General features: G+C 44.2%; 2 protein-coding genes across 5 annotated transcripts in view; both read left to right on the top strand.

Annotated features, from left to right (window-relative positions):
- Positions 1 to 1,161: 1,161 nt before the first annotated feature.
- Positions 1,162 to 5,862, top strand: prrg2 (proline rich Gla (G-carboxyglutamic acid) 2). 3 transcript variants are annotated; one of them, XM_044182781.1, is made up of 6 exons: positions 1,166 to 1,495; positions 2,501 to 2,673; positions 3,003 to 3,036; positions 3,604 to 3,727; positions 4,215 to 4,358; positions 5,502 to 5,862. In XM_044182781.1, the coding sequence occupies exons 1-6, from the start codon at positions 1,399 to 1,401 to the stop codon at positions 5,542 to 5,544; spliced, it is 615 nt and encodes a 204-aa protein (XP_044038716.1). In that variant the 5' UTR covers positions 1,166 to 1,398; the 3' UTR covers positions 5,545 to 5,862. The 3 variants fall into 3 exon arrangements, with proteins under 3 accessions (XP_044038717.1, XP_044038716.1, XP_044038714.1); XM_044182779.1 differs by having other exon boundaries at positions 1,172 to 1,495; positions 3,604 to 3,736; XM_044182782.1 differs by lacking the exon at positions 5,502 to 5,862 and having other exon boundaries at positions 1,162 to 1,495; positions 4,215 to 4,362.
- Positions 5,863 to 6,016: 154 nt separating this feature from the next.
- prr12b (proline rich 12b) overlaps positions 6,017 to 13,092 on the top strand; it is a 46,263-nt gene continuing 39,187 nt past the window's right edge. Inside the window, exon 1 of one of the 2 annotated variants that reach the window (XM_044182766.1) lies at positions 6,017 to 6,579. In XM_044182766.1, coding sequence (XP_044038701.1) covers positions 6,497 to 6,579 — 83 coding nt within the window. In that variant the 5' untranslated portion in view covers positions 6,017 to 6,496. Of the gene's footprint in view, positions 6,580 to 6,778; positions 7,161 to 13,092 lie in introns of those variants that run through there. The other variant, XM_044182767.1, reaches the window with a different exon arrangement.

The raw sequence follows: 13,092 nt of genomic DNA, 5'->3' as shown, positions 1-13,092 counted from the left end.
TTGAGTCCATGAAAGACTCCAGGAACAAGATTACACGTTTTACATCCGAGCCACTAATGCAGTGGTGCTGAAGGTGTCCCAGTTCAGAGACTATACCCTGATGCGTACCCTGTGTCGTGCATGTATGTTGACAGCGCACCATTTTGGAAGTACTAGGACGTGATACCTGGTGTGGGCCGGCAGATGCCAGTCAATGGTAAATGGACTGGACTTGTATAGCGCCTTTCTAGTCTTCCGACCACTACATATCCCATTCACCCCATTCACACACACTCACACACTGATGGCAGAACTGCTCATCAGTCCATAGAAACTAACTAATCATTCACACAACACTGGAGGCACAGCCCTCGGGAGTGATTTGGGGTTCAGTGTCGGAACCGCCGGAATCGAACTGCCGATCGTCCACAGTCGTCAATGCAAAACATTTCTGCTAATTTCAAAATAGAAGTGTTCCGTTTTTTGTGGGACCCTAAGATTCATTTAGCTGCTAGTTTAGATTATCACTGTACTCTGGGGTTGTTGTTTTGAAGCAAAAGATGGAGCCAGTGTGGCGTCATTGTCAGGTTCCAGCTGAAATCACCAGGATCTCATTCACAGACGATTTCTAAATGAACTGTTTGTATTGTCACACACAGGTCACAGCTAAGTGAAGTAATGAGAAATCAGAAACCTAATGACAAAATAATTCCTGCTTTGGCCAGTGCAGGTAGGCCCAAAGCAGGACATCAAAGAGTGAGAAGAGAATTTACTGAAACCCTCCCTCATTTAGAAAAATGCACCATATGAGCACAATAGCAACCAAAAGAATCAGAAACTAGACAAGATTAGGTAATAATGCCTTAGCTGAGTTTGCCTGGTCAGCTTTGGTTTTCTTTTCAAGCCGGATGGTGATGTTCTTATTTGATGTCATCATTTAATGTCGAGTCGAGTAAAGGCTACTTTACTGACGTGCTGTTCGTCTATTCAACATATCAGCTTTCATTCTATCCGCTCAGCTGTACAGTCAATGTTCGCAGAATTCTGTGCCTCCAAAAGGTGTGTGTTTCATTCCACTGCTTTAGTTTTAGCAGTGACAAAACAAGGAAGTGTGTAGAGTGGACGGGCAGGCAGGGAGGTGGAGGTTCCTCCCTCCAGCTGGTATGCTGTCCAACAGGTTTGGGATGTGACGTCTCTCTCTTTGTGGCCTGACGGTTTCAACCCAAAACTAACTCAGCATAGAGCACGTTCTCCATGTTTCTGAAAACCTAGAAGAAGAAGTGGCGTTTTCCTCTTCAAAGCTGTGACAGACCAAGGAAGGAGGCTCAGTGCCGAGACAGGAGGCTCGTCCTGTCCACCCTCAGCCTCAGGCCAGGCGCGCTGGGATCAGTTCTCTTCCTTGTCGACTCTTTGGCTTCAATGGCAGCGGTGTGGACTCTAGTGCCGGCCCTGGCCCTGCTGGTGCCGGCCCTGCTGCAGCTGGCCCACTGCTCCGTCACCTCCAGACACACTGCAGGTAAACCACACCTCTTCTCACAGAGTCGGTCAGTTTATACCCAAACAACTTTCTGAACATTTCAAACCTTTTTTATTAGAATTTCATTTATGGTTCATTTTTATAAAATACATGTATCTTAATACTTCCTCACTTTTAATTAAGCTCATAGCTTAGTTTAGTTCACCTTTCACACATTTGTTTTAACTATGAAACTATTTTAGCATTTCATTTTATTTTCATTTTGGTCCTCTAAGCCACTGACCATTTCTTTTGTAGTTTCTCTCTGTCTAATTTAAGCAGTGTGCTCGTTTCAACAAAGAACAGCGTCTTTATTTCACTTCTTCTGGAAACAACTCTGCAACCTTACTAGTCCCACAAACTTTCACCTTCTGGGTGATATAATATGGAATGCAACAAAGACCCAAACCAACAACGAGCTAGTTCACCTCCCAATACTGTGTGACTCCGCTACTCTGTCTGCGGCTCTCCGCTGCGAGCCCATTGGTTCCTGCAGAAGACGGAAATCTTTAAAACACAGATATATCGTTTCCTGTTTAAAAAGCCTCAGTCCTTTCCTCAAACAGCTGCTCGCTGTGGTTTTTATCAGACCAACAGCAGGAAACAGAGCATCTGTTGGGGACTATTTCCAGCGGCGGATGAATCCACATGTGGTGCTGTAGTGAGTGTTTGGGGCAGCAGGACGGTGTGTGTGGGGCTGAGGCAGAATAAACTCCAGTGTGTGCGGCTCACTGATGGGTTTTAACAGTTTGTGGACAACAGTGGAGCTCTGCGGCTCAGAGGAGGAAGGTCCATCAGGCTGTTTGACTCTGCACATGGGATAAGAACATTACAGGCTTTATCCTTTAATGCTAGAAGAACTTTGACCTCAGTCATTGTTTCATTTGAAATCCTATGAGCTGGAGTACAGAGCAATGATACACAGTGAAAACTCATTTTTCACAAAGAATAGCACTTCTGTCACTCAGTGTGAACTCTGTGAGTTGTATGGCCTGTGTCCTGCAGGAGATCCAGTGTTGGTGGACGCGCAGTCAGCGACCTCCTTCCTGTCCCGCTCGCTGCTCTACAACAGCTGGGACTTTGAGCTGGTGGTGGCTGACAATCTGGAGAGGGAGTGCGTGGAAGAGAAGTGCAGCTACGAGGAGGCCAGGGAGGTGTTCGAGGACGACACTCAGACGGTAATGCTGCTGTAGCCGGTGTCTCTCTACTGTACACTGGTTTGGATGGAGAATCCTGCAGCTCCTTTCAGCTGACCTAAACAGAGGGGGAGAACAGTCAGGCTGACATCACCTGAACATTTCTGTTACATTTTGACTGAATTTGCATTCTAAGTGAAGAAAAACTGCAGTATCCATTTAATTGAACAATAACTCCCAGAATTTGTACCGAAACATACTTTAGAAAACATTTTTGTTTTGCATTTGAGAAAAGACACGCCACTTGATGTTTCTTTTCTTCTATTTTAATGAAGCTTCTTCATTAAATCTTCTTTTGCTTCCATTTTTAGGAATTATTTTGGACCAAATATGTCAACAGTCAAGGTAATGCTTTAAAAGATGAATATTAACCATTATTGTAGTCTATGGGCAGAATGTAGTGTTTCACATTGAAAATACATGCATAACAATACATTCATAATTATTAGAATTAACATCATAATTATTATTATTTCTGTATTGCTAATATCTAATTTATTATATATATGCGTGGTTAAAGGTACACTCCCTGATTTTGTCATAGTGCCTACAGCTCCAAGTCCCTAAATGTCCTCCTGAATGTGATGGCTGTCAACAGAGGACATTCTGTGATGTTCAGTTTGGGGATGCTATTGAATGCTACATCATTTAGAATATCTCAGTAGGCTGTCCTTCATAATCAAAGATCTGCGACAGTGAAGTCCCAATACATTCCTTACTACAGAAAGGCCCTTAATGTGTGCGTGCTTACTTATGCTGCAAACTTCAGTGTCGAACTGGACAGACAACAGTTCAGAACTGCAGCAGGTGTCATGCTCAGCGCTGATATTCAGCCGCAGTGATTAGTGACTGACTGGTCTGAGAACTGTTTTAGAAACGAAGGTTTGATGTTAATGATGTTTGTCTTTGAAGAGCATGCACCCAGAGTGGATGTGTCGGGGCTGGTGGCAGGGATCCTGGCCGTCCTAGTGTCTGCTGTTATTGCCACTGTGCTGGGAATCTACTGCTACAAAGCCAAGAACAAGGCTGGACGGAGGTCAGCCCAGTAAGTTCACTCTGATGTGGTTCTCATGTGATCGTCTATGCAACCTTGTCAAGATTTTGTATTCATTCATTGATGAATTCATTCAGTATTCAATTTCTTTAATGTGCCTGGCAAACAAATCCTGTAACTCTGTACGGAACACCTGGCTGCAGTGCAAAGACAGCAGTCAGCGATCAGACAGTAACACTGAGTCAAACCCACTGCCAACAGTGATCTGCAGGCTAGCAGTGTTACGCTAGCTCGCACAGCAGTGGCTGGTGCGGTCAGTGAAGGCTACAGGTCACGTGACCCCCCTGTCTGAAAATGTCCACTTGTACACAACACAACGTAGAAAAACAGGAAATCAAACATATTTGCCATCAAATGTACTGAGCCCATTCGTGTTTGCTTTCGACTTGATTAGCTTTACAGTAACTTAACTGGCTTGCTGATTTCTTCTGAGTTCACTTTCTGTGTGTCGTGCTGTGTGCTGGTTCAGAGCTCCGGTGAGGATGGCAGCAGATGGAGGTCCAGCCCCAGAGACGGTGCCCCTGGCTGGGATCATCGTCCCAGCTCTACCCAGCTACAATGAGGCTCTCAACAGCAGTGGGCAGCACGATGCCCCACCACCACCTTACTCAGGGTAAGTGGATGTTCCGGTGTGCACATGCTCCTTACATGGATCCAGGCCAGTGTCCATAGTGGTCCAAGATCCAGCCAAACACCTACAAAAAGACGGATACAGGCGTGGGCCAGAAAAAAAGACGAGTTATTTACAAAAAAGTACTGTATGTTAAAATCTACATTTTATAACCCATTTCTAACAAAGAAACACCTTTCGTGGCACCTTGGTTTTCCCAAGTCCGAAATGCAACAAACTTGATTTCAATTAAAAAGAAGCACGTGGATATTCAACTCCATTCAGCCACCATCATCTATACACCATGTTACATCATCCAACAGAAAAATGAGCATGAAAAAAACAGACACACAACCTGTGCAACTGATATATCTGCATAAACACACACCACGGAGTATCAGGACGAATGGCAGCACAGAGTAAGACTGATTCACGTCACGATGTGGAAAAGTGACACATCATAACTGTAAGGAAAACAAGAAATAACTAAACCACAGCTCACCAACACTTTCCTTGTCTTTCAAAGAGAGACACAATATAATATATCAGAATTTACAAAAACATTTCATTGATTGATGCCAACCCTTTTCCTTACAAAATGTATCATCTTACACAAGAACATATTAGATGAAAATCATCAGTCATTTTATTTGGCTTTCTTTTGGATTTGAATACACCTGGATCGGGATGCAGCCACGGCTTTTGTCACTTAGCTGAACAAGATGTTATGGAAGCGGCAGAACGGCCCGGAATGGCGCGTAGGTCGGCTCTTTCTGAACTTCTGAAGGGCGAAGCCATTAAACCGTCTGTCGGGTCCTTCGGGAGACCAAAACATAACGAGAATGGGAAGAGAAAAACTTCTCGCGTGGATAAATTGGACTTGTTTTGCGTTGCCTATCCAGTGTTGTCTATTTGCAGGTGTCTGTTGTATTGTGTGGATCTTGAGACGCATTGCCTGTTTCATTTCTCAAGGTGTAACTGATTAGAGTTCACCGCCTTCCTTTGCACTCCAGCCGAACACGGCAGCAGCTGACCCCCGGGATGCGGCCCCCTTCTCCGGGAGTGAACACACAGGCCGGGGGGCCTTCGTGGACCCTGCTGCTGTGCAAAGACGCTCACAAAGATTTTTCCTCTCTTTGACCACAGGGGTGCGCCATCAGAGCCCGCTGATCCAGGAGACGACGAATGAGGGGGCTGGCAGAGCCTCTTCTGGATGGGCACTGGTGGTTTGGGTGAACTTTTAAATATTGCATCTTGTTTGATATCCTGTATTTATGAGTGAAGTTAGGACACTGCTGACAGTATGATCTGCGTGTTGGCTGGCCAGTAGTCCGTCCACTACAGATGTGATGCTTTAGGGGGGGGGGGGCAGCGGAGGGTGGGGAGTATTTTTGTGGTTGCACTGTACCCTGTGTTGTGTTTGTAAGGTACTTCTGAGCAGTGCAACAGAAGACAATCAATTCATATTGGTTCAGACATGTTTATATAATAAATGCCATAAGAATTACACATGCCTCCAGCCATCTTATTCATCTACTGGAACTTGTCAAGTACATGTGTCCACACTTGGAGGATGTCAGCCTCATTCTTTACATGTTGCAACAGTTTCTTCCAGACATACAGCTGCCTACAGGAGCTACACCGCTGCGCTGCTGTGCATGACAAAATGTGTGTGTGTGTGTGTGTGTGAGAGAGAGAGAGAGAGAGAGCGAGAGAGAGAGAGGGAGGGAGCGAGGGAGGGAGAGGATGAACGCCAGCCCAGTCATTCCTCTTAAAAATGGCGTCTCGTGAACAAAATGAGCGAAAGTAGCTGGACTGCGCTGTGAGGGAGCTGGATCCATGCGGACGCAGCGGCGCCGCGTACAGCAGCGCTGCTCCGGGCCTCGGCTCAGCACAGGAGACAATAGACAGTGAAATATATGGGGAGCGGAGAGGAGGGAGGAGGTGCTCCTGGCTGCTGCGACCCCCTCCCCTCCCCTCCTCTCGCTCCTTCGCCTCCCTCCATTCCTCCCAGTCTACAGGCTCGCCAAGCGGAGAAATAAACAGAAGCGAGCGCAGAGAAGAGAAGAGAAGAGAAGAGAAGACATTCCTCCCTCCCCTCCCCCTCGCTATCTGTCCATCTTCATCCAGCCCTTTCTTTCATGGAGAGGAATTATCCCGCCGCAGGCTTCGGAGACCTGGGGGCTGGGACGGGATGGAGTTACGACAGATCGGCCAAAGCAAGGTAAGCTGGGTGGGCACAGCACGGGCACCCACCCGCTCCTCACCGGCTCTAACAATGCCGCGGCATTCAGCCGGGCTGCCAGGTCTCAGGTAGAGCCAGGCTGCAGCCAGCCCTATTGTCATTCGGGGGAGGGGAGGGGAGGGGTGTGGGGGCTGTCTCCAAAATGCATGGAATGCGATGGAAGGTTAACAGTGATACGGAGACGGAGGAGAGGGGAGAAACGGAGGGGGATGGGTTGCTGGAAGCCGAGTGTGTTATTTCAGAAAAATGCTTCCAGCACCGCGTCGTCTCCGCTGCAGCTTTGTTCTGGCGTTTGACTCAACTAACGCATGACAGGGACCGTGGCGGGCTGACGGGTACCGCGCCGCACGGAGCCGCCGCCGCTGCCTGGCGAAGGAAGTCATGTGCCACATACAGAGGCATCTCTTTTATTTAGGAACTTTATACAAAAGTCTTCATTCAGAGATGGTCCAACTGAAACTAAAGTGTTACCGCAGCTAACCGTGGCGGCAGCCGCTGCACGGCGCCGCGCGAGCTGTGGCGGAAGCTGTGGACGAACTTGTTGGGCTCGAACATCAAAGGTGACATTCTCCCTTATTAGTAAACAGTGCTTTACAATACTGTCACGTGACTGACAAACGTGCCCTGTCACCGAACTAAACGTCAGCTAATTAACGCAAAGGTTTGTAACGTGACGCTGACATTAGCCACTACTGTGTTGTTAGCGTTAGGTAGCTTTCAGCCCGGCCGGGCTCCGTTCACGTTACCGTGCACAGTTTCCAGTATGTGACGGTGAATGCATCTGCGCGCCACACTTCCCTTGTATTCCCATCCAGCTCGCATCGCTGGGAGGTTGCGTTGCTATACAACAAACGTTAGCAAACAGGCTAATTGTCCACAGGACACGCTGTCTTAAATGGCAGCAAACGAAAATATTGTGGCCGTCTCGCTCGGTGTGTCTAAGTTGAGAAATGACAGATGAAGCGGGCTTTCCTTACTGTACTTCAGCGTTGTGTGTTGGAATGAAGTGCGGCCTCGAGCATAGCTAAAGTTAGCTAGCTCCTGTTAGCTTTGCTTCACGTTAGCGGTCGCCTTGACAACCACATCAGTCTTCCGTCAGACTCCACGGGCTCCTCAAAGCACTTCTCTCATCGGAAGGGTGCCTATTTATTGCATTATTCAAAAATGCAAAAATAACATAGAATACAGTTAAATAATATAACGTTTTAAAAAAAAGTGATGACTGTATCTCCAAATGAGCTAACTGAGTTGTGCGCATGATTCTTTTCTTTATACTACAAACAGAATGAATGCTCAGTAGCAGATGTCACTGGCTGAAGCTGAGATCTGATGCTGTAGTTCAAATGTGCATATTCTTGCTTTCAGCGGCAGGCCACATGGTGGTTTCAGCCAGCTCAGGCTGCAGTAAGCTAAAGGGGCCTCAGAGCCAGTCACCAGCTGAATCCACTGCACAACACTGTTTTCATGAGCTACTTTATGGATTCATTTAAAAATTCCCCTCATATATTAGCCAGTTTGACGTCATAACATGTCTAATTTGCTTATGTCTGACCAACAATGTAAAAAACAAAGGTATTTAATTAACAATGAGGGAAAAAAGCAAGCTCATCCCCAGATGAAAGAGTTTGTAACTAACAAGTGCTTTGGATTTTCATGGCATGTATGACTAAACCATTATCACAATTGTCAGTGGTGTTTTCTGTTGCTGGACTGTTAGTACTAGTACTAACTGTACTGCTAATCTGTACTAATTATTTTAGGTCACACATGCACTAAGGTTCCTTTAAAGCTTTAGGGGATGTTTTATTTTTACAGTTGGAGTTCATGTGTTCATCAGCCCTCATGTGCATCTGAAGTTAGGCATGTGTGTTGTATGCACATGCAAGTTCTATAAGTTAAAGCTATATATGTATATATACATGTATACAATAGATAATTGCAGTGACTGTTGTGTGAGCAATTTCCTGCTGCCTCAGCCTGGAAAAGACAATAGAGCAGTTAAGGTAAAGAAGATGACATACATTGCCTAGAGCAGGAAATGAAAAAAAGAATAGTTGACTATGGAAACAGAATGTGCGGGGAAGGCGTGAGCCAACAAAACGAGTTAGTGACTGACTGAATAAGTGTAGCAGATTTAACCATCTTAAACTTGACAGCACACATGACTGCACTACTAGTACTTATATTATTACATTGTACTGGACACTTACTTAGCTTTATACTTCATACCCACATGTACTTATTTTGATTAGGTGTATTATAGTGTATCATATTTTGATTTGCTTGCAGACTTCTTTATTATTATGTCTATTTCTATTCTATTAGTACTTCTTCTCCTGTGTGACGTGACAGCGAGCAGCTGTAACAAAGAGTTTCCCCCCTGGGATCAATAATGTATTTCTGATTCTGATAAAGAAACCTTAACTGGTGTGGGAGGGAACAGGCCGCTTAGTTTTCTTTTACAGTTGGTTGCATGCATTTCTCTGAGATCACGTTTTATAGCTCTTCACACGGTCAGCACAGCAGCAGTCTGTCTGGACTAAACTGTGGATCACTTTTAATTGCTTTGACATAAAGTGTATTCAATGACCACGTCTCACAAAATTCATAATTTGTGGTCTCCCTCAACCTCAGCCAGCAGCAATGTTGCACACTATTTTGTTCATAAATGATTAGGTATATGATAGATGTATGTACTGTACAGTGGATATACAACATTTACATAACAATTTTATATCGTTTATTTTGGAATACACAAAACACAAAAATAATGCAGCATATTTCAAAAATTCTGGTACATTTCTGTAACATACTGTAAGGTTGCGTTTGTTGTTTTGTTGTGTAATGTCGGTTTACAGTATGCAAAACAAACAATCAAACTAAGCATATTGTTTTACACTATTGAGGTCATTGTGTTAGTGTATTCATGTTGGGAGACAGATGTGGTCAGAGGTGATGCTAAAACATGTATGAAGTGTTTTGGTTGCATAACTGCGTTTTGGATGTGAGGTGAACTGCTGTGCTGAGCTGCGTGTTGGTATAGAATGGTGAACAAACACCTGTGTCAGAGGTGTCTGCTAATACTATATGTTATAAGAAAATAACGGAACATGCCAGCAAATCAGAATCAAGAATTATTAAGTTCATATTTCCACATTCACAGGAAGAGAATCTAATTAGGGGAAAAAAGCAGTGTTCAGACACTGTTGTCCGGCTCCGTGAAGACTGTGCTTGTTTTTGCTTTTGATGTGGTTCTTTTTGCTTCTTTATCCTCCAGCAATGCAGGCTCTAGCCTGGGTGGTGCGCTAGGCAAGAAAATGCCTAGTTGATTGTAAAGGTTGCATTCAGTTAGTCATATCAGGGTACATTTACAAGTGCTCAATAATGGCTCTTCTCAAACTACTCAAATCAGTAAACGTAAACTGAGAACTCCCTGTAATAATCATGTTGACAGACAGAATTTATATTGATTATTGAAGTTTTTCTTTTGCAAGTTTGGAGAGGTCTGAGCGTGCACTTCAGCCAACAAGCCATGGAAATGGTTTTCAAGGTGGTCTGAGCAGACGGAAACGCAAGTAAACATAATGTCGTGACAACGTTGAGAGTGCGTTTGCCTCTGCAATTTGCACTACGTTGTCTTTTCAGTAACACTTTATAATAAGGATACAAATCATATACTTAAGTAATGCTTAACTAATGCATGGCTCATGATAATGTGCATGCATGAATTAACAAATGTCAAAAAGTCACTATGACTTGATCATTAGTTAATGGTGAGCAACAGGACTTAGTTCACACTTATTATTATTATTTGGTCTCCTCCATGTGTTGCCGTATCACCCTCGACCATACTGTTAAAAGATCATTTACAAGGATCAAAACATGTCAGAATCAAAAACTAGGCACAATAACACATTCTCATGAAGCAGAGAAGCATACAGTTCTTATTTACATCTCTTACATCCCAGCCAGCCTGGACCCTCACCAGTTTGCTTTCAGAACCAACAGATCCACAGAGGATGCCATCTCCACTGCCCTCCACTCAATCTTCACACACCTTGAGAACAACACCGCCTACATCAGAATGTTGTTTGTTGATTTCAGCTCAGCATTCAACACAATCTCCCCCAAGAAACTGATTGGAAAACTCAGCATTCTGGGCTTGAGTACCACACACTGTAATTGGATATTGGACTTACAAACAGAACCCAGACAGTTCGGATTAGCGGTCACAAGGTGTGACCCAGGGCTGTGTGCTCAGCCCCCTCCTGTCCACGCTGTACACCCACGACTGCAGCCCCCGACATGGAGACCGCTCTGTTGTGAAGTTTGCGGATGACACCACCATCATCGGCCAGATTTCAAACAACGATGAGACTTCATATCGGGAGGAAATCAACAGTCTTGCATTGTGGTGCACAGTGAACAACCTACTGCTCAACGTCAGCAAAACCAAGCAGCTGATCGCTGATTTTAGGAAAAAGGAGGCAAAGACACACACTCCTGTTTACATCAGTGGAGCTGAGGTGGAGCAGGTGAACAGTTTTAGGTTCCTGGGAATCAGCATCACAGAGAACCTGATATGGTCATCTCTCATCCCCACAGTGGTCACATTCCCGTGCCAAGTTCTCGTTAACTTTTACAGAGGAGCAACAAAAAGCATCCTGACTGGAAACATCACAAACTGGCACGGGATGTGCACGGCCCAGGACCGGAGGGCTTTGCAGCGGTGATTAAAACTGCCGAAAGGATACTAAAGGACAGTCTATGACAGTAATACATCATCGTTGTCATCGGAAAAGGAAACCGGGGTTTGAATTAAAGAGCAGTGGACCTTAAGCCAGCTCAACCGGACCAGGCAGGCACTACGGTGGCTGCTGAGAAATGATAAATAAATGACCATGTATCTGCTGTCGTACCACCAGACTACAGAGCAGCTTCTTTCCTCGGGCTGTGAGACTGCTCAACTCCACCTCATCGTCTGCACTCCACCATAAATAATAGTTTTCTGGGTTTTTGTGTGTGTGTGGCAATAAGGGACTACAGCTTGCATTTCATTGTACAACCCTGTGTTGTATAATGATAAATAAATTAATCTTGAAACTTGCACTTGGTTTTCTTTTGCAGGAGCCTTTTCTTCATAAGCCATTTCACAACCCTCTCTTTTGTTTTTCTTCCCTAAAACAGAGTAAGTATTTTTTTTATTCAAGCCAGTGTTTCATGGAAACGCTCCGCTGGTCGAGCCATGAGGTCATATAAAAGTAATTAAAAAAAGTAAAGAAACTTAAAAATATAAATTGTAACTTGTAAACCTACCCATTTCTGAACCAATACCTATTTGTGTCCTGATAGCAGAATTTGAATTGAGGTCCTAAACTTAACTGTCTCGCGGGCAAATATATCACAGAGCTTCTACCAATGAAGAGACTTCCCCTCGGGGATCAATAAAGCATTTCTAATTTCTGAATCTTTAAGGTATTACATTGGCATAGTTTTATAATTTCAAATAACTACAATTTTTCTTTCATGTAGTGATAGTTTTGTCAGCGGTTTTCTACATAAATAAAAAAATACTGCACTACACAAATACACACATTCATATAATTTTGAAGGGACTGATTTATTCTATTATTGTGTAATGAAAACATCCTTTTTGTCTCATTTTAAATATACGAAAAAATACGGAATAAGTAGATGTATAATGCGCAGGCGCCTGTCAGTTTACCAAAAGAAGCTGTGACTGAATAAGAACATTTTATTACTGGAAAAGCTAAACATTGAGAACAACCAAGGATCAATTACATTTCATCTTTTTGTGACAACACAATGGAGTCAGACCAGCAGTGGAAATTAAGTCATGCTTTCAGTGGGAAACGATACTCCTCCTAAACTGTCAGTTGGTTTGCCACAGTGATTCCCAGCAAGACACGTCGGACTCACAGCAAGACGGGACGTCCATCCGCTTAAATTGCATGCCATGTGGATGCATGGACTCTTTCAAACAATTGGAATTGGTATACCAACTCCAATACATACTTAGGTGGATCCATCACAACTAGTCAGATAACACATGGATAGATATAGAGAAAACACTTTGTAAAGAAAAACAATTGCCCCTTAACATTGTCTGCCATTTCAGCTATTCTCATTTTTACTGTGTTATGAGGGAGTGCAACATGCCCAACTTTAGCAGCTGTAGCTTTCCCAAAAAGTTCTAGGCATATGTCCTTTGCTGATGAAAGAATATCAATTTCTGCCCGATATCAAAACACTTCTTTGCCTTGGCAATACGATTAGCCACCTGGTATGAGGCCTTCAAGGCAGCAACGTTAACTGAGGTTGTGGACTTTAACACTTGCCTCTGACTGTCTTGTTCTTTAGCGCAGAATGTTTTGTCACGGTAACTCTGACGGTTTCATAGACTCGTTTGATAGCATCTCCCCACATACTGCAAACAAGGGCTTTGGAGCATTAGCATCCCCAGTAGCGACA

The sequence above is a fragment of the Siniperca chuatsi genome, linkage group LG21, assembly GCF_020085105.1.
Source record: "Siniperca chuatsi isolate FFG_IHB_CAS linkage group LG21, ASM2008510v1, whole genome shotgun sequence".
NCBI lineage: Eukaryota > Metazoa > Chordata > Actinopteri > Centrarchiformes > Sinipercidae > Siniperca > Siniperca chuatsi.
The sequence above is the reverse complement of the archived record's forward strand: the minus strand, read 5'-3'. Positions and strand labels throughout refer to the sequence as shown.